Raw genomic sequence first — 23032 nt, forward strand, 5'->3', positions numbered from 1 at the left:
TTTTGGCACATTTTTCAGCTCTAAAGAGGCATTTTCCAAAACTGTTTATAAATGCAGCCACACACTGTTGTTAGCCTGCAAAAAAAGTCTAAACCTTGTGTGTCAATTAATAAATCGCTTCCACCAAAATGGCAAAAAAATAAAATAAAATTCCACCTTGTTAAACAAAGGTGGTCAAAACATTTTGTTGCTTTGTCAGAACAGCAGTGGACTTTAGAAGTGCGTCCATCATCATCTTCCCTCCAAATGTGTTTTGCAGTGTGACAGATGGAGAACCGTCACCTATGCAGCATCCATATATGCACGGTTTTGCATCTTCCTCTTGTCTGTCCTCTAATCTAATCCTTAGAAAGAGTCTTTTCTTTCACCAAGTGATTTCTCTTTATTTACAGATTGCATTATCTGTGGTGTGTGGCAAGGTTTGAATTTCAGTCTGATTTTGCTTCTACTTGATAATATTTTGAAAACTCACCAAGATACCTGTGGCACACAGATATATGCCTCATGATAAATACCTTGGGATAGTCTCAGTGATGTTAAACATTGAAAAATGTTCTGTGACTCAATACCACAAAATCAGAATTCCTATTATTCACTAAACATCACTGAGCCTGTTGCCAAAAACCCATTGGTATTCAGGTATCAATTTCTATCCAGCCCTTAGCTTTACCCTTCACATTAAAACAACTGGACTATTGTAACTCCGTCCTCTCTGGCTGCTCTCTAATGGAAAACTACTGTCTCGCTTCCAACTGGTTGTGAATTCAGCAGCTCAGCTTCTTACTGGGTTTAGCAGACAGAATCACATCACCCCTCTCTTGGCTTGTCTCCACTGGCTTCCTGAACATTTTACAATAGATTTTAAGATTTTACTCATCACTTTTTAAAGCTTGTCTGAGTCGGGCTCCTCACTGTAGCTCTATGCCTGCTCACAGGTTTTCCATCAGGGGCCCTCAGCTTTGTAATAGCCTGCCTGAAGAGATATGAGCCCTGTCCAAAGAGCCAACTAAAAATAACCAAAATATCTTTCTGTTTTCTGGATTCACTTAGTCTAACACAAAGCCGGCTATCAAGCCGCTGAGTTAACCCAGGTTTTCCTTTTTACGTTCTCAAGAAAGGAATGGTGTTGGCAGCATTTGACTGATTATGTATACATCCAGTGGCAGCAGGGTGCCTGATTTTGAAAAGGAAGCTGGAACTATGCTATGGGAAAAATATGACAAGATTAAGCAGCTGCTGCAGACAAACTCAGAGAAAAAGCACTGTACAATAGTTTAGTATTAAAGGCATGTACACTTTAAACGCTTTGGTTAGTAAGACTGGAAATGAGCAAATAAATTAAAATATTGAGCCTATTTCAAGCCAGGAAAGAACAGATTTATCAATATCACATCTCTGTTATTAAAAGAAGGGAGAATCTCATGGGTTATAGCCACACTTTTGATTCATTAATATATAAAATACAGTCTTAGTTTTTATTCTTTCAGCTGCAGCCTCAGTTAAATAATGCTTTGAAAGTAAATAATAAATGTAAAAACAGAATTCAAACATAGGCGTTGCCTACATGCAAATTCGATATAGCAAGTAGGTGCTCTGTTTTCAAATCACATACTCAAGCTTACAAAACAATAAAACTGAAAAATTGTTTGCTGCCAGTAGAAAAAAAAAAGGAATAACATTGTGTCTAAGAATATATCATCAACAGGGAAACACAAAGACATCAGACGCTATTAAAAACTTTAGATCCTCTTTCTGTCTGGATCTTCCAGGAGTGCTGACAATGTTTTCCAGAAAATTGATTGGTCAGTAGATGGTGATTTCATACTTGCTGATCTCTACTCTGGAATTTTGCAGTAAGTTACCATGGTGATATACCCAACCTTTCTAATAAAGAAAAAACAGGCTTAACCTTACAGTTACCTGAATAAGATGAAAACCTGCTTTGTAGAACAGGCCTGTATCATCCTGGTCACTCCCAGTGAAAACTGAGCATCTTCAAGTCTTCCTCCTGTCTTTTTGTCAGTACTATTGTGTCCAAACCGTACATCATAGCAGGTCTCACTACTAACTTGTAAACCTTTCCTTTCAGTCATGCTGCTATCCTTCATTCACAAATTATCCCAGACAGTTGTCTCCATCCACTCCTGTCTCTCCTTTGCTTCTTTTGTGCACAGCCTGTAGCTTTGACAATGCTACATATTTAACTCATTCACCTCCTAGCACCCCCCTCTCATTCACATGCATGTATTCTTTCTTGGTTCCACAGATTTTCATTCTTCTTCTCCTCAGAGCATACCTTCACCTCTGCAGGTTCTCTTCCAGCCACTCCCTAATCTCATCATGGATCACAATGTCATTTGCAAACATCACAGTCCACAGAGACTCCTGCATGACCTCATCTGTCAGTCTGTCCATCACCACTGCAAACAAGAAGGGGCTTGGAGCAGATACCTGATGTAATCCCACCCCCATCTGGCACTCCTACCGCACTCCTCATCACTGCCCCATGTCCTCATACATGCCCTGCACCACTGTCACATACTTTTCTGCCACTCCTCACTTATTTATACAGTGCTATAGTTCCTCTCTTGGCCCCCTATCATATTCTTTGTCTAAATCCACAAAGAAACAGTTAAGCGCTGTCTCACCTTCTCTATACTCTCTTTACTCGATGAATACTCTAAAAGCAAATGTGGTATCTTCCTCACAAATTGAACTATGTTGCACCTAGGTTTTATGTACTATGATTGTATTCTAACATATATTTAACAATGCTCACACAAGACTCACACTTGTAGACTCAGCTTTGAGATAATCTACTATGGATATTATCTGTTCTGATCACAGAAAGAATGAATTGCCTTTTCCAGTTTATTGTAGGCCTACAATGCTTCTTCTAAGGTCCTGTGATACGTTTTTGTGATGAAGACCTATGTTCACATACACCTTTTATGGCAGAGGTTCCCAAAGTGTGGGGCCCGCCCCTGGGGCGCAGAGCCATTGCGGGGGGCGCGGTATGAAAAGAAAAAAAAGAAAAAAAGAGCGCTTGGACACTGTGGACAGGTTTTTGACGGGGCTCCCACACAAACGCAAAGCAGGAGATGAAGCATCGCCAAATATGTTTCCAAACCAACTTCCTTCCAAGCCAAAGACAGGAAAATATGGTGAAGCATATCTTCCCTTTGGCTTCACCTGCACAAGTGCCAAGGTAGGTCTCCCCTGCAAAATTAGTTTCCCTGCGTCGGGAGCACGCGCTGGGCTCTTCAAATCACGGACAAACAGGATCCCACATTCTTGATTTTTAGTTCACAAACGCTGCTTGTAATAACTAACTACTCCTGACATTTTGGACATGTTAGCTCTTTATGCAGTAAAGTTACAGTGGGATACAAATAATATCAGGCTGATCCCCTATGGGCTCAAAATGTGGTCATAAATATTTTGTACTTGTAAATCAGTTTTGTACTTGTAAATCAGGATTTGTATGTGTAAAAAGAATTTGTGCGTGCGTAAAAAAGATTTGTATGTGTAAAAAAGATTTGTGTGTGGACTTAGCCAAAAAAACACCTGCAAGTTACAAGTACGAATTTTGACCCTATTTTTCTTCCTGTCATCTGATTGGTCAATGTCATGTCAATCACAAATGTAACAATCCAATCAGAGAACAGATGGGTTTGGCTGTCGGAGGGGCACTTTTTGAACTGCAGGTCCTTGAAGGAATACATGCCCTTTTACATGCCAACCCAGCGTTTTCCTTCATCACCACGAAGGAAAACAGTCTGTGGTCGTCTGAGTTTGGTGATTTTTGTGTCACAGGTCTACGTGCTTAATACAGGGACTTCCACAGCCTTTTCAACAGCGCTGCGGACCGCGGGGGGGGGGGCAGTGTTTTGGAAATGACAGTCTTCATTACAAAGCTTTCTTCGTTATGCATTAGCATACATGTTTTTATTGAACATTTCAAGAACTAGCAAAAAAACCAGAAACTGTTGTAGAGGACATAAAGTCAGAGATAGGAACGACAAGGAGCAGGTGCATCTAGTACAGGTAGAGCTGCTGCAAAAACCCACAGAGCTCAGCAGCCAGCGCAACAAATTCTGGATCCTTTGCTTTTAGTTAGCAGTTAGCATTAGCAGCACATCCTGCGTCAGATGTGAAAGGACCTTTATGCTGCGCACTGTGACTCACAGCAATGGTCCCGGGTCAGCCCTGACTTTGTGTTAAACTGATCCTAAAGTAATAATGGTATTTCTAACCACTGACATACCACAACTTTATCCTTTCAACAGCTGCTGAAAGTAAGGGGACCTAGCTGCTATCGGATATTTATATAGAGATCCTCCAGCTTCAAACTGTATTACCCAAGGACCTGCAGTTCAAAAAGTGCCCTCCGACAGCCAAACCCATCTGTTCTCTGATTGATTGTTACATTTGTGATTGACATGACATTGACCAATCAGATGACAGGAAGAAAAATAGGGTCAAAATTCGTACTTGTAACTTGCAGGGGTTTTTTTGGCTGAGTCCACACACAAATCTTTTTTACACATACAAATCTTTTTTACGCACGCACAAATTCTTTTTACACATACAAATCCTGATTTACAAGTACAAAACTGATTTACAAGTACAAAATATTTATGACCACATTTTCAGCCCATAGGTTTACGTGTTGACGAAAAGCCCAAACGCATAGAAACAGCTGCGTTTTCAAAAACACCTGTGTAGGTGTGGACGTAGCGTAAAAGAGTTAGTAGTATATTTTATTACTACCTGTAATTTATTGCCGTTTACTTGTATTTGCTTAATTGTTTACTAAATGTTTGAGGTGTGAAATAAACCGCAATGGAGCAAAATATGGGGGTGTGTGTTTGGAGGATGTGGGGGGGGGGGGCAACATTTTTCTTGTAAAAAAGGAGGGCCTGGCAAAAAAAGTTTGGGAACCACTGTTTTATGGAACGATGAATGAAAAGTACAACTAAGTTCTAGGTTATACCTACTTTCAGTTATATTGTTTATGGTTCTTGCTAATATATATAATGTATGACTCGTTTGAACAATATTGAAACTTTAGCAAGGTTCTACGTCATTTGCTTGCGACGTATAATCGTCAGTCGCAGGCAAATGACGTCAGTTCTCTGATTGTTTCTTTCACCGCATTAAAACATCACACACCAGCAACCACGCATTACTCGGAAACACGGCGAAGTGAGGTAACTGCTAAAGGCTATGGCTTGTCCTGAAGTCATTTTGTAGGCTTCGTGTGAGGCGTTTATCGCTGTTTGACTGTAGCAGACAACGAGCCTGCTGCGATGCAGGCGACAGTTAGAAATGGTGCAGTGCCAGTGCGGAGCTAGCAGGCTAACCTCAGTTAGCCGGAGGAGGAACGATGCTCAGTTAGCTGCTGTCAACTGGTCATTTAATCCCCTGATACTGTCTTTTCACCGACTTATTAATTAATAATAGTGAGAGCTGTTGTGTCTGGAACAAAAATATGAAAATCAAGTTCGTCTAACCTGTAGCTCCTAACGTTTAAGCCTTATGTTTCTCTAATTATTAACCTCCAGTTTTAAAGTAACTGAATTTAATGCTAACCTTCATGAAAGTGATAAGAGAGACAGATAATATTCGTTTGTTCTGAATAACAAAAAAAGCCTTAAGTAACCTTGTAAGTTTCTGTTTTATTTCCACGTTAACTGTTTGGATTCAAGCTTTTTTTCTTTGTAAAAAAAGCCACAACAGCACATTGCCAATGTAATTTATTATTTAAAAAATATTTCAGGCAATTTGAAATTAGGTGGAGCCCAGAGTTTTGATTTAGTATGTCATCTAAATTCATAGCAAAATGTTGACGCTTTGGTACAATATTTGAGTCTCCCAAAATGTATTACATTCCTTTCAGCCGCTTCTTTCGTTTTCCTTGTTTTATTTTTAAAGCGAGAAATTGATCCGAGCGAGTGTTGTCTCCTACAGCGAGCACCGATGAGACTATGCCCTGGTTTGTTGTGGAGCCGCAAGGACGTCGCTATGCCTTTTTTTTTAATCTGACCTCTTCGAACAGAGATGAGGGGAAGCTTAACTTTTAAACAGTTCCGGTGTGCCGCGTGGTCACGTGACTCGCGACAGAAACCTAAGTTTTCTTCAGAAAAGAAATCGAAACTTAACCCTTTTGTGGAGGTCAGTTTCCTTTCTATTACATTAACAACCTCGTGGATTTTCCCTTCATCATCGCCGTGTAACAGTGTAGTAACGCATCTCGCAGCAGGTTTTATAAGCGCGCAAACCTCTCCGGTGTTTATCTTTGTGCTGCTGACAGGACCTGATCACCCAAAACCGGAAGACCCTGCATTTTGGATAACACCTTCAGCACTACATAGATTTGTGATTTTTTTTTTTCCTATTCTACCACGGGTTCCGTCTTTATTTTTGCATTAATCTGTAACGTTTATTTTGTTATTATAATTATTATTACCTTATTTACATGGTGTCGAGTCTCGCATTTATGAATCTGCAAAAGTAAGGGCGCTTTTTACTACTTCCACTTACTTTTTCAGCGCTGCCACTTTCATTTGAACTACTGTAGGTGAGAACTGTTAAAATCAGTATGTTATAATGCCTCTGATGATGCTGTAAGACTCCACGGGCCCTTTTCTGCTTGTAAATATAGCATATTGCGTGCACATGTGGAGGCGTGTGCACTAAATCTAGAGACTTCATTTCTGACATATTCAGGAAACAGAGGCCACAAAGGTTAGTGATGATAGAAGAGGGTGACTCTCAAAGTCAGGCTGTGCGCTGGAGGTGTTTTGTCTTTAATGTTTTTTTGTGTGTGTTTGTTTGTTTTTTGTATTAAATAGTGTTCGCAATCAGTTGTCAGATGCACAGTCTTGTCTACATCTCTGTCTAGGCTAACAACAGAGGAGAGTGTAGTGAAAGCAGATTCTGAAAAACACAGTTGTTATTTTGGCTGTCAAATGTTGCCTTGCATCAGGGTCAAGATGAGTCAGCTTCAGTACTGTTTGGCCCCTCTGCTGCCGGCCCTGTCGGCCCTTATTACTGTGATGAACCAACACTATGGTGTTCTCTGTTAATGCGGTATGTTCGGGCCTGCTCAGCTCTCAGCGACATGCCGTTGATGCTGACTGTGCCAGAGGTGATGAAACCTGACTCAGTGGGTGTCTCCTTGTTGTCAGTCTCCCTGATATAGACATTATTGAGTGTTGTCAGATATGACACTTGAGGAGGAATCAATGTTTGTTTCTCCCATAGAAGGATTTTAAAGTTCTGGGACAGTGTAGGTCAAAATTTCTGTTTCAGATTGCTGATTTTTTTTTTTATGTTTTATTTTCATGCATGCTACAAGAATTTCTCTAGCTAGCTCTGTGAAAAATAACATTATAACCAGAATTGCTAGCTAACCGCTGCAGGCTTTTTCCCTGTCTGCAGTTTGTCACTGATGACTTTTTAGCCCATGTCCCTCTGCGCCCTTGTCTGTTCTCCTTGTCTGCATCAGTCTCACTTTCCCTCTCTGCTTCAGCTTCAGATCCAGCGATAATTTCTAAGGCCAGAAATAATACAGAATAGTTGCAACAAGGTCTGAATTATTTATCAGCTTCCTTTTTAACTGGGATTTGGTTTCAGTGTGACTGGAAGAGATAGTATGTCACCCTGCAGTATCCTTGTAGACTGAATAGTTATGATAATCTGATGATATATGCAGCACTCCCAGCTTGTCGTCTCCACATTTCCTCCAACCTTCCACATTGACCACATTTTTGATGATCCTCTGTGTTGTATGCTGCTGTATTTTGAGAAAGCAGTGGCATAGACAGTTGCTTAAAACCTTGTCCTTGGAGTTGTTATAGATTACTGACTTATCCAAGGACACTTGAGCAGGTTGGAGGGTTGCCAGCACAGTCTGAACTTGTGGTATTGGCTGGAATGACAGTTTTTTCTTAACCTCCCGACTGCTCCTTAATTTTTTAAGGTTTTTTTTTTTTTTTTTTTTTTTACAATAGAGTTATCTTGCTGTTATTTGTCTCAATTTATTGGTATTCTCCTAACTTTGCCCTTTGTTTTTATTTCAGGGTCTCTCAGCATGCAACTGGCCTGCCCTGACTCCTGATCAGGGTATTCTGTTTGCGCTAGAGGACATACACTAATACAGAAGCTGCACAGCCGGCAGCATCGGCCCCCTTCACCCTCAACCCCTGCGCTATGAGCAGAGGTAGAGGAGGGCCTTCCAAAGAACATTACTACAGGCATCTACCACCCCACGTGCAGGCAAGGGATAACTTCTATAGACCTGGCACAGGTGTATTCTATCCCAGAGCTGGGCCACAGCAGATCCCACATCCAAGTTACTACGACGGTCCTGCCCACCCTGAAGCACACATACAGCCCTCATCTCCTCTCATCCCTTCTACCCCCCCTACACCAAGCCACATTAAAGTGGTCCCAAACTCTGTCACTCATAATAGCTTGTACAACCAGAATCACGGTGCAGGTTCAAGCCCTAATTCCTTTCATGATAAACAAAGAGAGTTCCTGACAGGACAGATCTCTGAGGCTCCACAATTTAGAGCCACTGTGAGTAGAGGAGGAGCGGGAGGAGGATTTGTACCCAACAGGTCACATAGTACTATATACCAGCCTCAGTCAGGATACTGTAGATATCCAAACCCCAGCAACAGCAGCCCTAGGGGTAGAGGGGGCTATAGCCAAGACCGGAGACCATACCGACCTGGTGCAGGATCTTCAAGAGGTAACCTAGCACCTCGACACTTGAATCAAAACCAGTTCCAAGGTAAAAACTATAACCAACACTCCAGCAGACAATGGCGCACCCAAACAGATTCACTTTGTGACAAATTTCAGAGTTTGTTGCTCAAAGACAGGCCCAACAGAGAAGGAGAAAGGTTTGACAGACATCCTTCATCCAGCAGCTCAGGAAATTTAAGTTTTTGTAAACCTAACATCACTCTCACAACTGAAATACAGGGCGAGGTACATGAGGCTTTGGCTGCGTTGAAGCCAAGTGAAAGCATTTCTGCTAAAGTGTTAGCCAGAAAACTGCATCTTCCCAAAAAGGTAGTCAACAAGGCTCTGTACTCTTTGGAACACTTACAGAAAGCTTCCAAGCAAGGATTAACCCCTCCTGAGTGGACACTATACAGAGAACCTCTCAGAGTCGAGGAAGACCAAAGCACAAAGTATCACGTACAAAATCGACCTCCTTATACATCAGCCAGTTCAGAACCCCCACAAAAACCTGAAGAAAAGGTTGAAACAGAAACCGAAGAGGAAGTCCAGGCCAAAGAAGAGGACTCTGACACAGAATCGAGTTCTTCATATTCCTCCTCTTTAGAGTTTTCTGACTCTGAAGATTCCCAGTCATCAGCACAAGGTCAACACCACGAGAAGCAACATCCCAGCACTTCCAGCTCTCCTGATCAGGACATTAAAGGTGCTCTGATGGCAGAACAGAAGGAACAAATTTTTAAATACCTTCTTCAATCAAGGGAGGCAACAGCTCTTAACATAGCGAAAAATATTGGACTCAAGACTGCTAAGCAGGTCAATTCTACTCTGTACGCCCTAGAAAAGCAAGGTGAAGTCGTTAGGAATGTTGAAGTCAACCCTCCTACGTGGGAGCTCTCCACCCACCGCCGAGAGAGAATGGAGAGGAGTCTCAAAGCTGCACAGAGCAACCCAGCTGTCCTGGTTAAAATGGAAGTAGAAGAGGAGGAAGTGAGTGCCATCTTTTCCCCATCACCGCTACCACCATTACCAGGCCTTGAGGTACTTACGGGGGGTTGGATACCAGACCAAATTCTTAGTGAAGCGGTAGGTATAGTTAGAGTTTTTGCTTTATACATTTTGATTTGTTTAATTATAAATGGCTTTGGGTTTTCACTCAGCTACAGGAGAAGAAGTGAGGCAGAGTAGTTCAGGGGGCAGTGTGAGGTGGAGTGACCAGCACACCTGCCTTGATTTTGCCAGTCAGCCAGCTGTGACCAGATGGCACAAACCAGCCACCCTTCTTATTTCCCCTAAAATTTTATTTATTTATTTATTTTGTGCATCTCTGTCACACCAGAGATTTGAGTGGAGGAGGCAAGGCAACAGGCGTTTAATCAGATTTGAAATCTTTGCCTCAGAGCCTCTTTCCAAAACAAGATCAGTTAAATTTGATGTTGGACTCGACTCGTGGTTTCATTCTACCCGAGTCTCTGCTGTGTTTTATGATCTCAGATTTAGGGCCACGTTTAATTCAATTCACAGCATGGCGCACTGTGACAAGCCATACTCTTTTCTAATCACACACAAAGAAACAGTGAAGAGCACAAAGTTTGATCATCTAACTGGAACAAATTGTGAAGAAAAAGGACAAGTTGTGTAAAGAGTCCTCCTTCTAACGTTGCTCGTGTTTTCGAGCTACACCTCTTTTATACACTGAAGGTAAAAACAGTTGATCCAAACCTGTGCATCCTCGATTAGAGCTCTTCTGGCAAGCCTCTTCTTTCCTCTGTCCTCCAATTGGATTTTGGGAATTGTGACACCCTTCAGCATAGATTGATTTCCAGGTCACCGTCGAGAGGACAGAGAAGACAGGGAGGAACAAATTAGTGAAATCAGAAAAGCCTTAGGACTCCACAGCTGGGTTGTGGACTGAGCCAGACTTTTTCCCAGAGTTATTGTTTGGAGTTCAGTGTGATTCACCCTGCTGGGCAGGCTCCACCTGAGTGCACAGAGTTTTGATTTATTCTGCATGTGTCCGTGCAAAGTGACAATAAAAGTCTGTTTGCTGCTCAGCATGGTCCCTGGCTTTGCCTGCACTCAGGTGAATCCATCTGTAGTGTAGGTCTCTGCTACATATAGAACAATACCCTAAACATAACAATTCATGCACCTTATTACAGCGGCAAAAATTCCTTGAAATGTGGCGGCTAAATGAAAATCAAACCATAACTTAAAAATAATAAATTGGAAACTCTTTCACCTAAATAGGTCAAGCTCAATGGATAACAAATTCTAGGTATTAAAGATATTTCCCCAGTATAACACAGCATGCATTCTGAAAAGATTAAAATAGTAGCTTGACATTTTGAGACATAAGCTTATTCGCTCATTTCCCCGTTTCCAGCCTTTATGCTAAGCCAAATCAACCATCTGTGGATTTATCCAACAAACATAAAAGCAGTGTCAATCTTTCTTTCTAATTCTCTTCCAAATGTTGAACTATTGCTCTGAGAGACACTTTGCTGAAAATGTGAACTTTTTATTAATCGCATTTAGATAAGACTTGAAGATCTACCCTGCCTATATTAACCCTTTTACCTCAATTTTTCCCTTTCCATCTCGTTCCTCGTTTCAGCCCCTTTCCTCTGCCTCATGTAAAAGCGAAAACGCCAATGAAGGACAGTGGTCCACTGATGACATCCCTGAATTCCTCAACGCTATTCGCAGAGAGACAGATGCTGAAAAAAAGGCAGCCGAGAAAGCCAATGCCATGGGGACTGTAGCTGTGTCAGTGGCTGCCCCGCCTCCCCAGAATCTGTGGGCTAAATTACAGGAGGTAAGGTTGAAGAACCCTGTGAGCGGTCTCATGGAGTATGCCCAGTATCTGGGCCAGAACTGCGAGTTCCTGCTGCTGGACCAGTCGGGACCCTCCCACGATCCTAGGTAAGTGATATGATCCACATACACCAGGCTTTGTGAATGCTATTATGGCACTTGCTGGTTCGTCACAGCTAATCACTGATTCAGGTTTTAGTACCACAATAATTACTTCATCATGGTTAACTCATAAAATATCACAGTTAATAGTGACAGTGCTGCTGTGTTACGACCTGATTTATCCAACATTTTCACGAGCTCATGAGTTCAGTTAGGTTCAGTTTTGTTTATATGGCGCCAAATCACAACAACAGTCACAACAAGGCACTTTATATTGTAAGTTAGAGACTCTTCAGTAATACAGAGAAAACCCCAACAATAAAACGTCCCTTTTGAGCAAGCACCCAGCAACAGTGGGAAGGATAAACTCCCTTTTAACAGGAGGAAACCTCAAGAGCACAACCACCAGGAGTCATTGGCTGACACCCCATGGGGGTGATGGGAGGAAGACAGAACAAAAGACATGCTGTGGAAGAGAGCCAGAAATTAATAATAATTAATTAATAAGAACTAGTGATTAAATGCAGGGAGGTGTATAAACACCTAGTGAGTGAAAAAGAAGAGTGAACAAAAAAACACTCAGTGCATCATGGGAAACCCCAAGAAGCCTAGGCCTATTGCAGTGCAACTAAGGGAGGATTCAGGGTCACCTGCTCCAGCCCAAACTATATGCTTTACCAAAAAGGAAATGAAACAAGAAATATGCTCTCTCTCTTTTGTTTTCTTTTGTATGGAAATTGTTCTAGATGGATAAAACTTAACCGATGTAGAGGGTAAATCCTGTCCTTTTTTTCATTATGTGATAGTTTTGTTTTTACACCTACACGTTTCGTATCTTGCGAAGACACCTGTTGACAGATCTGTGTATTCAAAGTCTATAAGAGATAAATCTGCCGAAGTGAAATCAAACTAAAAATGTAAATTACTTTGCTTGTTAGTCAACATAGGAATCTTGGTAAATTTTTCTTGAATTAATCATTTTTGCAGATAGTTGTGTCTCATCTATATTTTCTTTTTTGCTTCTATTAGATTTCGTATGCAGGTGATGCTCAACGGGAGGCTGTTTCCTGTCGTGGAAGCTTCTAGTAAGAAAGTTGCAAAGAAGGATGCTGCTGCAGCCACACTGCAAATCCTTGTCAAAGAGATGCAGGGGGGGACGTGCACCGCCGATGAGGAAAATACTGGCAATGTGGAGCAGGTGACGGAGCTACTTCCAGACACCAGTGTAAGTTCTTTTCTAATCTGTGAAAATACGACCCCTTATGCGTTTTAAGAAATGAAATCACATTTAGTCACAGCACGCTTTAACTAATTGCCTGTGACTGGTCAGACTTTCGTCAATTGAGAGTGCATGAACGGTAAACAGAAGTCTAATTACCTGTGCTGGCTAAAACTGTGTCCGTAGCAGTTATCTAATGTTGGAGACCAATTAAAAACTGTGTCTGAGAAATGCCGTAAATTATAGTTGGCATTTTTGTTTACTCTCTCCACAAGGGGCCTGGTGAAAGCACAGGGGGGATTTTTGGGTCTGGCGGTGTGGAAGGGACGGCAGAGGGACCTCGCCAGCCCCTGTCCCGCTCTCTGCCTGGTGGCAAGAATCCTGTGTCTGTCCTTATGGAGTACAGCCAGCGCAGTGGGAAGCCCATCGAGTTCATCAACACTGGGCAGGCGGGTCCACCGCATGATCCAAGGTACTGACTCATTCACCTCCCTTTGAATCTGTCCCTTTGGATGTTCTTCTCCACACTGCGTGCTCATAGGTTGAGTTTCTCTCTGTGGTCATACTTTTCTGCCTCAGAGCAGCAGCTGTTCAATATCTCTTCAGTACTGTAGTCATCTGACAAAGGCACAAAAACGTCTTTGTTCAGTCGATGGTCGAGTCAGACAAACAGTATAAACTTGTGTTTTCTTGCCATCACTTTCTAGAAAACGTTATCACTAGTCTTGATCATGATCTTAGTATCCCATAGGCTCCAGTTTCATTGTGATCATGGCGCATCTGCTCAGGCTTTGTAAATGTAAAGTTATGAATCTGATCTCAGTTACAATCCAATAAAATCCTGTCCCTTTTGTTTCCCTTTCTCTGTTCTGGGCTCAGGTTCATGTACAGGGTGAAGGTGGGAGAGAGCTTGTTTGCAGAGGCCTCAGCTCCAAACAAGAAGGCAGCTCGCCAGCTGGCAGCAGAGGAGGCTGTCAAAGAATTAATGGCTGATGGGAAACTGCAGCTCAACAAGGTGTTTAATGAGAAACCAAGAATAGATGGGAATTGCATATTCCTAAAATTAAAGGGATAATTGATTTCTTGGGCATAAAGAAATTATTTTTGTCACATCTGTCACAAAGCTCTTTTCTTTACTGTTCACATCTTTCTTTTGCACCACCGCCTCACCCGTCTGTCTTCTCCAGCCTCAGTTGCCCTTGGGTCCTTCCAGTGGCAGTGACGAGAGTTTTTCTGGGGCAACGTGCCCCAGTTTACCTCCACTTACTGCAGATGAGTTGCGAGCAGCCCACGAGGCAGGGGTCGGGGACCTCATCAACCACCTGAACAACAATGCAGTGTCGGGTCTTCTGGAGTATGCCAGAGCCCGGGGCTTTGCTGCCGAGATCCGCCTTGTGGGCCAGTCTGGACCGCCACATGACCCTAAGTATGTTAGACCATGATGCAACCAAACCCACAGACCAGAAGGAGTTCTATTACTGTCTGGGCTGCCACGTACTTGTAAAAGGAATATTTTATGTAGATTTTCGAATAATTTAAAGATTTTCTTTTTGCCTTGCTTTCCAGGATCTTTGGTGTGTTGCAATAGTAACTCATGCTATGAGGGAATTATTAGAATAGATATTTGTGTTTATCTCTTTGTTAAAAACAGCTGGGGTTTCCATGCAGTCATGTGAGGGGGGAAAACCAACCAAAATCCTCTGCTTATCTTACTTTCTGCCCCGTCTTCTCAGGTTCACCTACCAGGCCAAGCTCGGCGGACGCTGGTTCCCTCCCGTCTGTGCGTCCAACAAGAAGCAGGGAAAGCAGGAAGCAGCTGATGCTGCACTGCGGGTTCTGATTGGAGAAGCTGAGAGAGCAGCCCGCACTGGGGAGCTTACACCAGCCGAGGTACTGACTATTCAATGAATTCAGGCATTTCATCTTAAAAGTTAAAAGTGCACCAGCTTTAAAAGAGCTTTCTGTGGCTCAGCGTGGGATTACAGCTGAACATAATGGAATGAAACAGTCGAGCATAGCAACAGGTTCTGCTTAGCTTGATTACTTGTGCTGAAAGATTAAGCTTAAAGTAATCTACAGTAAATGCTTGAAGGATAATCAACTAACCACTTCACTTGCTCTGCTGAGAAAATAATATCAGAAAATGTCTTTATGTACATTTGAAATTGTTCAAGACAAAAGCAGTCTAAGGTAAACTGCTTCATACAAGGGTGTAAGAAGTGACACGTCTGTATAGACAGCATACTAAAACATGCAGTTTGTTATAGTCTCCTGTTCTAGTTTCACATTTTTGTCCAATTCATATTCAGAGAATCCAGAATATTGAATAATAATGTTTTAAATAATGCTTCCTGTCTTTCTTTTCTTTGCGTGTTTTTATACTCCCCTCTCCTAGTTACCAGTGAGCGGCAGCACACTGCATGATCAGATAGCAATGTTGAGTCACCAGCGCTTCAACGCTCTGACCACACGGATCCAGCACTGCCTTCTGGGACGCAAGATTCTGGCCACGATCATCATGAGGAGGGGGGAGGGCCTGGGGACTGTTGTCAGCCTTGGAACTGGTACGTCCATTACCTTTAGCATATAACATATGAAATGACCAAAGTGGTAAAAATGTAAGGAATTGTGGAGCACTGTGGGGGTGGATGGGGGGGATTGCCCCTGCATTTTTCCATGATGTTTAGTTTTGTGGATTTCTGCGCTTAGAGGTATGTACTGTCACAAAGCTGAAGCAACTAGGTCACCGCTGAACCCAGAGGCGCTGCATTGTCGTGTTTTTTGACATTGAATTTGTCTTTTTTCTCTCTCTCTCTCTCTCTCTCATTCTTGTTGTCAGGAAATCGCTGTGTTAAAGGGGAGGAGCTGAGCCTTAAAGGAGAGACTGTTAATGACTGCCATGCAGAAATCATCTCCAGGAGAGGATTTATTCGGTAGAAATTGATATCTTGCTTCTTTATCAGTGTTTCTCCTACACTTCTAAAAATACCCCCCTCTCCCTGAAACGGCGTCTGTGGGACATTATAAGTCTAGCTCACCTTCTCCTTTCCTCTCAGGTTTCTGTACAGTGAGCTGTTCAAGCACTATGAAGGTGCAGACGATAGTATATTTGAACCGGCGGAGAATAACAAACTACGGATCAAATCTGACATCACCTTTCACCTCTACATTAGGTGGGAGTATGAGATGTTTTCTTTCTCTTTCTTCACTACCCCCCAAGCCTTCACTTTCACACATCAGTGTTTCCTGTTTAGCTCTGTGAGGTCTCATCTCCTAAACTGCAGGTTGCTTTGCTGTGCATCATAGCAATACCTTATCTCTCTCCTTTTTCTCTCATCCTTAGTACGGCACCGTGTGGGGATGGTGCTCTGTTTGATAAGTCATGCAGTGAGGCGGGGGATGAAGCTCAAGGCCACCAGCCTCTGTTTGAGAATGCTAAGCAGGGCAAGCTTCGCACTAAAGTGGAGAATGGTGAGGCGCGATACTAAAAGAGAAATTGTGTTTTATGTACATGATCTGTCGTGAAATGTAGATGAAAGCAAATGATACCACATCCCGGTTTGTAAGCAAGAGTGTGCCGTTGGTCTTTGCCAGGTGAGGGCACCATCCCTGTGGAGTCAAGTGCCATTGTACCCACCTGGGATGGCATCCAGCACGGTGAAAGGCTGAGGACAATGAGCTGCAGTGATAAGATCCTGCGCTGGAATGTGATAGGCCTACAGGGGGCACTGCTTACCCATTTCCTGGATCCCATCTACCTGAAGTCCATCACACTTGGTAAAATATAAAGATTTCTTTGTCCAGATATGAATCGGTGAAAAATGGTGGACTCCCATTGCATTGGTTCTGGACTTGGATACCAGTTTTACAGCATGTCTTTGCGTCTCTTATCCAACAGGCTATTTGTACAGCCACGGTCACCTGACACGCGCCGTTTGCTGTCGGTTGGCCAGAGACGGCGAGGCTTTTACGCAGAGTCTCCCCGCTCCCTTCAAGCTGAACCACCCTGAGGTAACCGCACAGGTTTTTGGCAAGGTCACACTTGGAACATTTATCATGAACATTAAGTTTATTCTCACTAAATCCATCAAGCTGCCAACAATCCTATTTGTGCCTGCACAGCTTCTTTTTTTTTTTATTGCTCATATTATTTTAAATTTAGCTCATCCATCAATTAACAAAAAGCCAGCAGGTCGCTGTTGTAACACCAAGAGAAAAGGAAGAAATATAGCAGCTGGCACACTTTCAGTTTTTTCTTCTTTTTTTTTTTTTTTTTTTTTTTTTTTTTTTTTTTCTTAACATTTTCTTGGTTTGTCATTTAGTTTGACACTAATCAACACAGTATGACGCCTCTGACACATCAGTGATGCATGTGTTACTCATCTAATTAAAGAACTGCTAATTTACAAAATTCCCTTCTCCCACACCACCTGGTTGGACTTGTAGGTCGGCAGGGTGAGTGTGTATGACTCCACACGTCACACAGGCAAGACCAAGGAGTCCAGTGTGAACTGGAGCTTTCCAGACCAGCACAGTGTTGAAGTGCTTGATGGGACCAAAGGAAAAGTAGATGGGTATGTAACATGTAGGGACTGACATGTATTATCTTTACTGATTTTTTTATTATTATTATTATTAATAGTAAGGATTGTGAGTTGATTCTAAATCTACAATTGACATTACATTCAACAGCTTCAAGACTTATTGTATTATCCTTTTCGATCTTTATTTGATTTAGTATAGATTATGTCTGTACATATAGCGCAGACTCACGAGAGTAAAAATAGAACAGCAACCTCTTTGCAACTAGTAAATTCAGTGGTTGCACTAAATTTGTATGCTGTTGGAGGCAAAATGCAAGTAGTTGCACCAACCAACTCAATGCCTAGTGGTTTAGGATTTTGCATACTCAACCTCTGGGCGATCAGTTTGCTCACAAGGTGTTTGTACAGGTTGTATGATGGGAGGAAGCATGTCACAGTCTTGGACTGACTGCCGTCAGTCTCAGACAGACTAGTGAAAGCATGCAAATTATTGCTGTGTAACTGATCCAACACACCGCATCAATTGGAGTCAGACTGCGTTGAGTCAACTTGTCTGCAAAGCATCACTTTGCAACTGTTCAGGTTACATTCCAGTATAAAAGCAATCAGAGCACCTGTGTCATTTTACAGTTAAATGGTCGTCCTACAGCAACTACAGTACGTCACTATTTGTGGAGGAATTTCTGGATTTCTGTTCCATATGTGTGAGATTTGCACTCTGAGTATAGTTAATGTCAATTTCTGAGTACATAGAAACAAAAGATTTGCAGTTTTTGCTGATTTATCACAGTTAATCATCATGTTATTATAAACAGAGTTCGTGCAGTTGCCAACTTGACCACGTTCAGTCACAGACTGATAGCAGACTGACTCAATCTTCCTTAACCACAGTCGCTTGAAGACAGCAGGTGATGGCAAGTAGTCGCAGACCTGGTCCCTGTCATTAAAGAAACAGTTTTAAATGCAAAAGGACTCCAACTTTGTTGCACATGCTTGCAGTAACACTGAGGTGTACAGCTACTGCTTTTCCTAGTGTGACTTTTGCATAACCAGGAAAAAGAAGTCAGGAATTCTGATTTTAAATTCGATCACTTCATAGCTCCCAAAATGCTTTGTTGAGTTGTTGTTCAGTGTGAGCCACATAAAGCTTTGAAAAGACATGTCTTGATGCATGCGCAATAATTCAGATAAAAAAATCCAACAAAGTCAATTCAGTTCATGTGGACCAACATTTTCAGTGGCAGAAATGTTTTATCACTCATCCAGGTAACCACCACAGTCTCAGGAAATGTCTGGTGAGACTTCTTCAGCCTCACTGGACATTTGTGACATCGCTCATCCAAGTGACTTCCTGTCACTTGGATGAGCGATGAAACGTTTCTCCCACTGAAAACGTTGCATCCAGATGAACTGAATTAACTTTAGGGGATTTGAATGGATGCTGACACCCACTCTGGGGGAAACACTGAACCAGGTTGTGATAATTCAGTTTCAGTTTGTGGAGTTTTTTCCCCTTATTTATCTTTATAACGTCTTCTCAAACCCTCCTATACCACATTAGTAATAAAAACTCTTTACAAAACACCATAAACTGAAAGCTGTTTGCAGATTTTTTGCTTCATTTAATTTTAATTAAGTGAGTCAAAACAGATCAGCAGGGAGCGAAGTAAGCTAAATAAGAAACACTGCATGATCTGAGGAAACACTTTGTCATGCCAGCCTGCCAGACAAACCATAATGCTTTTCCTGTCACACTTGTTTTGCATTTTTTTTTAAAATACTTTGCTAATGTCTTTTTTGTCCAGGACCAAACTGGCCGTGTCCCGCGTGTCCAAGTCCAATCTATTCCATCTTTTCCGCTCCCTGTGCCAGCGAAGCGGTCACACTGACCTCCTCTCCCTGCCCTCCTACGCTCAGGCAAAGATGTCTGCTGTGTCCTTCCAACAAGCCAAGCAACAGTTTTTCCAAGCTCTCAGCGCCCACGGCTATGGAGCCTGGATCGGAAAACCCCTGGAAGAAAAGAGCTTCGACGCTGGGGAGGGAAACGGGAACAATGGGGCACCTGTGGGAAACAGCAACAATGTAGGAGCAGTGGAGGCTTAGAACTGTTGGGTCGAGTGCTTTATAAAATAATACCACTGCGTGCAGGGAGAAAAGCACAAAGTGCAAACGGGTTAAAGACAAAAGGATAATCAAACAATGCGACGACGCTAGTGCCCAAAACTGTGGAAAGACTAAAGAGAGAGTGAAAGAAAGGGACATAAGAAGTGAGTGGAATAGGTCAAGGAGGGCAAACCCTAAAGGATGAGCGAGTCCACAGCTGACAAGACAGAGCTCCGCGGGGTGTACAGAATATTGTAGACACTACATGCAAAAGAATTAGTCTGAAGTCAGTAAACCAACATGGCAGGCACTGCTCAGAAGCTCAGACAGTTTCAGTTTTTCTTTGTCACCGTTTGGCATTTGTGGTTCTTGCTTTCCTATTGTACTACTTGATGTGCACACTTATATGTGCAGGTTCCCGTTGCAAATGTCTGCACCCAAATCACTTGTTCTCTTTGCAGAGGAGAGAAACTGCTTATTGGAATTCAGCCTGGTGTGACCAGTGCCATGTAGCAGTGTTTGTAATTGTGATAAATTTACTTTGCAGTGGAAGTCTTCTATCATCAAGTACTCATTATGCTTATATTGCGTTAATGTGCTTTTTAGGACGAAGAGAAATAATGGGACACTCTCAGCGGGAACTTTCGGGTTGGATGTTTGAAACTGCATTGATTTCATTTTGATGTCAAAAGGAAAATTACAAGAATATACATAAGAAGATCATTAATTAATGTTCATTGTTCAACATTTCAGTCTTTAATTCCCGTACATGCTTTAAAGTCTTCAGTCAGGCTTCTTTTTAGTTAAACATGCTGATCGTACGTCTGCTGGCTGTTGTTGCAGCTTTTTGTCTTTTTTCCTTGTGTTTTGAGTATTTCTCTTCCTCCTGAACCCCCGACCCTCTTCTGTCAAAGTGTTCATCAGTAGCTGGGTGTTTTTTTTAAGTCCTGGGAAGCCTCGCGTGTCCTGCCTGTGGGGAAAGCCACCTTATATTTTTCAAAATCTAAATCTAAATACACAAAGGTTTCAAGCTCTGGTAAACTGGCTAAACTGCGGCTTCAGTTTTGTCTTTGATTTGGGTGAATGATGCAATATATAAATATATACAGATATATATTATATATATGGTATATACAAATACATGAACATACAGATGTACAGTGGGTTCCAAAAGTTTAAGCCTGGTTACAGAAGCTTTTATTTTAATGTGTGGCTGTTTTGTTTTGGGGTTTTATGTTTTTTTTGTTATTTGAAAATTTGAAATACAGTTATAGAAAGATGAGCAGTTTTAAGATTTGAACGAGCTGCTGTTTCCATTAAACAGACCTCGGAGTTTTGGAAAGAGTTTGAACGCGTTGCCGCATGTCAGAGATGTAATGTGACGCAGGATGTCTCTCTCAGATGTTTGTGCTTAATGTCTGATAACTGCAGAGGTAAAGCTATGCAAGTCAGCTCTCTGATCCTTCAAACGGTTTGGGGTAGCTTTGATGCATGTATAGAGCCATTGTTTTACTGGAAAATAAATCTCTCTTTTTTTGTCATTGGTTTTGAAGTTGTCTCTGTAAAAACAAGAGCAGCACCTCCAGTGAATTCTTGTCTTCAGCAGTGAGTTATGCAGCCGTGTGTACTTTTTTTTTTTTTTAACTCTTGGTAAATTCTCATCTATATTCGCTGCACTGAGCTCTACATGTATGTGAATCACTTAGCTCAGAAACTCAGACTCATGGGCCCTCACTATGATAAAATGGGCTTTTTGGTTTAACGGTGTATAGACAGTGTGTCTGTCTGTGTATGTATATGTGCAGGATTAATGTACATAAATCATTCTCAGTTACTTTTCTATATTTTTCCTGATATTTTAATTAACTGACAGTGAAATTTATTCCTTTTTTTTAACAATGACTTTTGAAAAAGTTAAAAATAATAAAAAAGTAGCAGTCTGTCATATTTTCATATTTTTCATCTTATTTCTTTGTGGGAGGCCTTGAAAGGCCTGGGGTTTGAAGTGTCTGAATGATACAAGGGCATTTAAAATTTGCAGCTCAGAGCTGCTGTTGAGGTGTTTTATGAGTGCTAAAAAATGACTTGCAATGCCCTTGTTGCTCACTCTTCATCTGTGACTAAGCTGTGGATTACACCTATGCAGAAACAATGAGTGGAGAAGAGAATTTCAAGTGTGAGGAAGATGGTAATTTCTACAGCAGGGACTCCTTCCCTCAGGGTGGTGTTTTGATCCAATCTGCCTTCTGATAGCTGCAAAGCCTATTGCAGTGCTCCAAAGGATCAGCAGATGGAAACGTGTGCACACCTTAAGCCTGCGGGTCTGTTTTTGAATGCATGCATCAGGGAAAGCCTACATGAAACCAGCCATGGGTGACCTGATATTCATGGTGGATGCAAGACAGATTTCTGGGTAGATATGATTTGTGACTTGCAGAGTTTTGATCTGTAGATTAGCTCATTGCATTCAGCGATATGCCAGAATTAACTCTGTCATTTTCTAAGCTGTAGATGTTTAGAGATGCGCGTATTTTCTCTCATTTTTTTGTAAGAGTACATTTATAGCCCTATACTCTGTCTTTTGTGACCAACTGCATTAGAGTCATACTGAGTAGAGAAATAGTGTACACTGGATTCGACTTGATTGTCACTGCGTGATGTGAAAATGCATATGTATATATATATCTACAGCAAAGATAAATGAATCAGGACTAGAACAGTGGGGTTGTAATTGCAAAAAAGGATGTGATATATTCCATATAAAAGTAATCGTGGTAAAGTCTAAAAAATTAACTTGAATATTGGGGAGAAATTGCATGAGATTTTAGTTATGTGTAAATCATAAAAGCAGATTTCCTGATACTTCACGCTGTGTTAGTAGTGTCATAATAGGATGCAATAACACAGTAAACATTTAAGCAAGCCGTTTAGAGCTGTCGCTCTCTGCAACATCTCACTGGGAGAAAACAGTGAGTGGCAGAGATATCACGAGCCAATCAGTGCAGTATTTTTATTACATTTTATTAGATGTGGGTGCACACAAGTCGAATCACGAACACCCTAAGAAAAATGCATTTTAAAAGTCATTTAAAGGCATACAATGCCCCCGCTGATTTATGTGTACACACAATCATACTTAACTACAGTTTGGAGCTAAGAAATAGAAGAGGTTTCTCTGATGTTGTATTCAAAACCTGTACATAAGCATGTTTTTGCTGTTCCCGGTGGTCAGTGTGCTATAGAAAAGGCCTGTTTTTACTTGGGATCTCGACCCATCGAGTTGGATTCCTACTGTCTCTCAAGGCAAGTGTTTGGATGGTGGGAGGGCAGGACTAATGATAGGGGGAGAGGAGTAAAGCACGGGTGGAGGAAAGGACAGACGAGTGGAATGAGGCTGCATGAAGTGAAATATTAGTCCAGACTGAGGGGCTTAAACAAGCCAATCGATGCTCTCCAATGGAAATAAATGAGAGAGGGTAGGGAGAGA

General features: G+C 41.9%; 1 protein-coding gene across 6 annotated transcripts; it reads left to right on the forward strand.

Annotated features, from left to right (window-relative positions):
• The first annotated feature begins 5100 nt into the window (after positions 1-5100).
• On the forward strand, positions 5101-21086 carry adar (adenosine deaminase RNA specific). 6 transcript variants are annotated; one of them, XM_031734077.2, is made up of 16 exons: positions 5101-5213; positions 8088-9846; positions 11378-11685; positions 12709-12904; positions 13174-13370; positions 13778-13913; positions 14086-14324; positions 14632-14788; positions 15294-15462; positions 15738-15831; positions 15955-16071; positions 16242-16369; positions 16493-16675; positions 16797-16909; positions 17345-17472; positions 19248-21086. In XM_031734077.2, the coding sequence occupies exons 2-16, from the start codon at positions 8218-8220 to the stop codon at positions 19543-19545; spliced, it is 4092 nt and encodes a 1363-aa protein (XP_031589937.1). In that variant the 5' UTR covers positions 5101-5213; positions 8088-8217; the 3' UTR covers positions 19546-21086. The 6 variants fall into 6 exon arrangements, with proteins under 6 accessions (XP_031589937.1, XP_031589940.1, XP_039475429.1 ...); XM_031734080.2 differs by having other exon boundaries at positions 8088-9801; XM_039619495.1 differs by having other exon boundaries at positions 8088-9750.
• Positions 21087-23032: the final 1946 nt, after the last annotated feature.

The sequence above is a fragment of the Oreochromis aureus genome, linkage group 11 (genome assembly GCF_013358895.1).
Source record: "Oreochromis aureus strain Israel breed Guangdong linkage group 11, ZZ_aureus, whole genome shotgun sequence".
Classification (NCBI taxonomy): domain Eukaryota; kingdom Metazoa; phylum Chordata; class Actinopteri; order Cichliformes; family Cichlidae; genus Oreochromis; species Oreochromis aureus.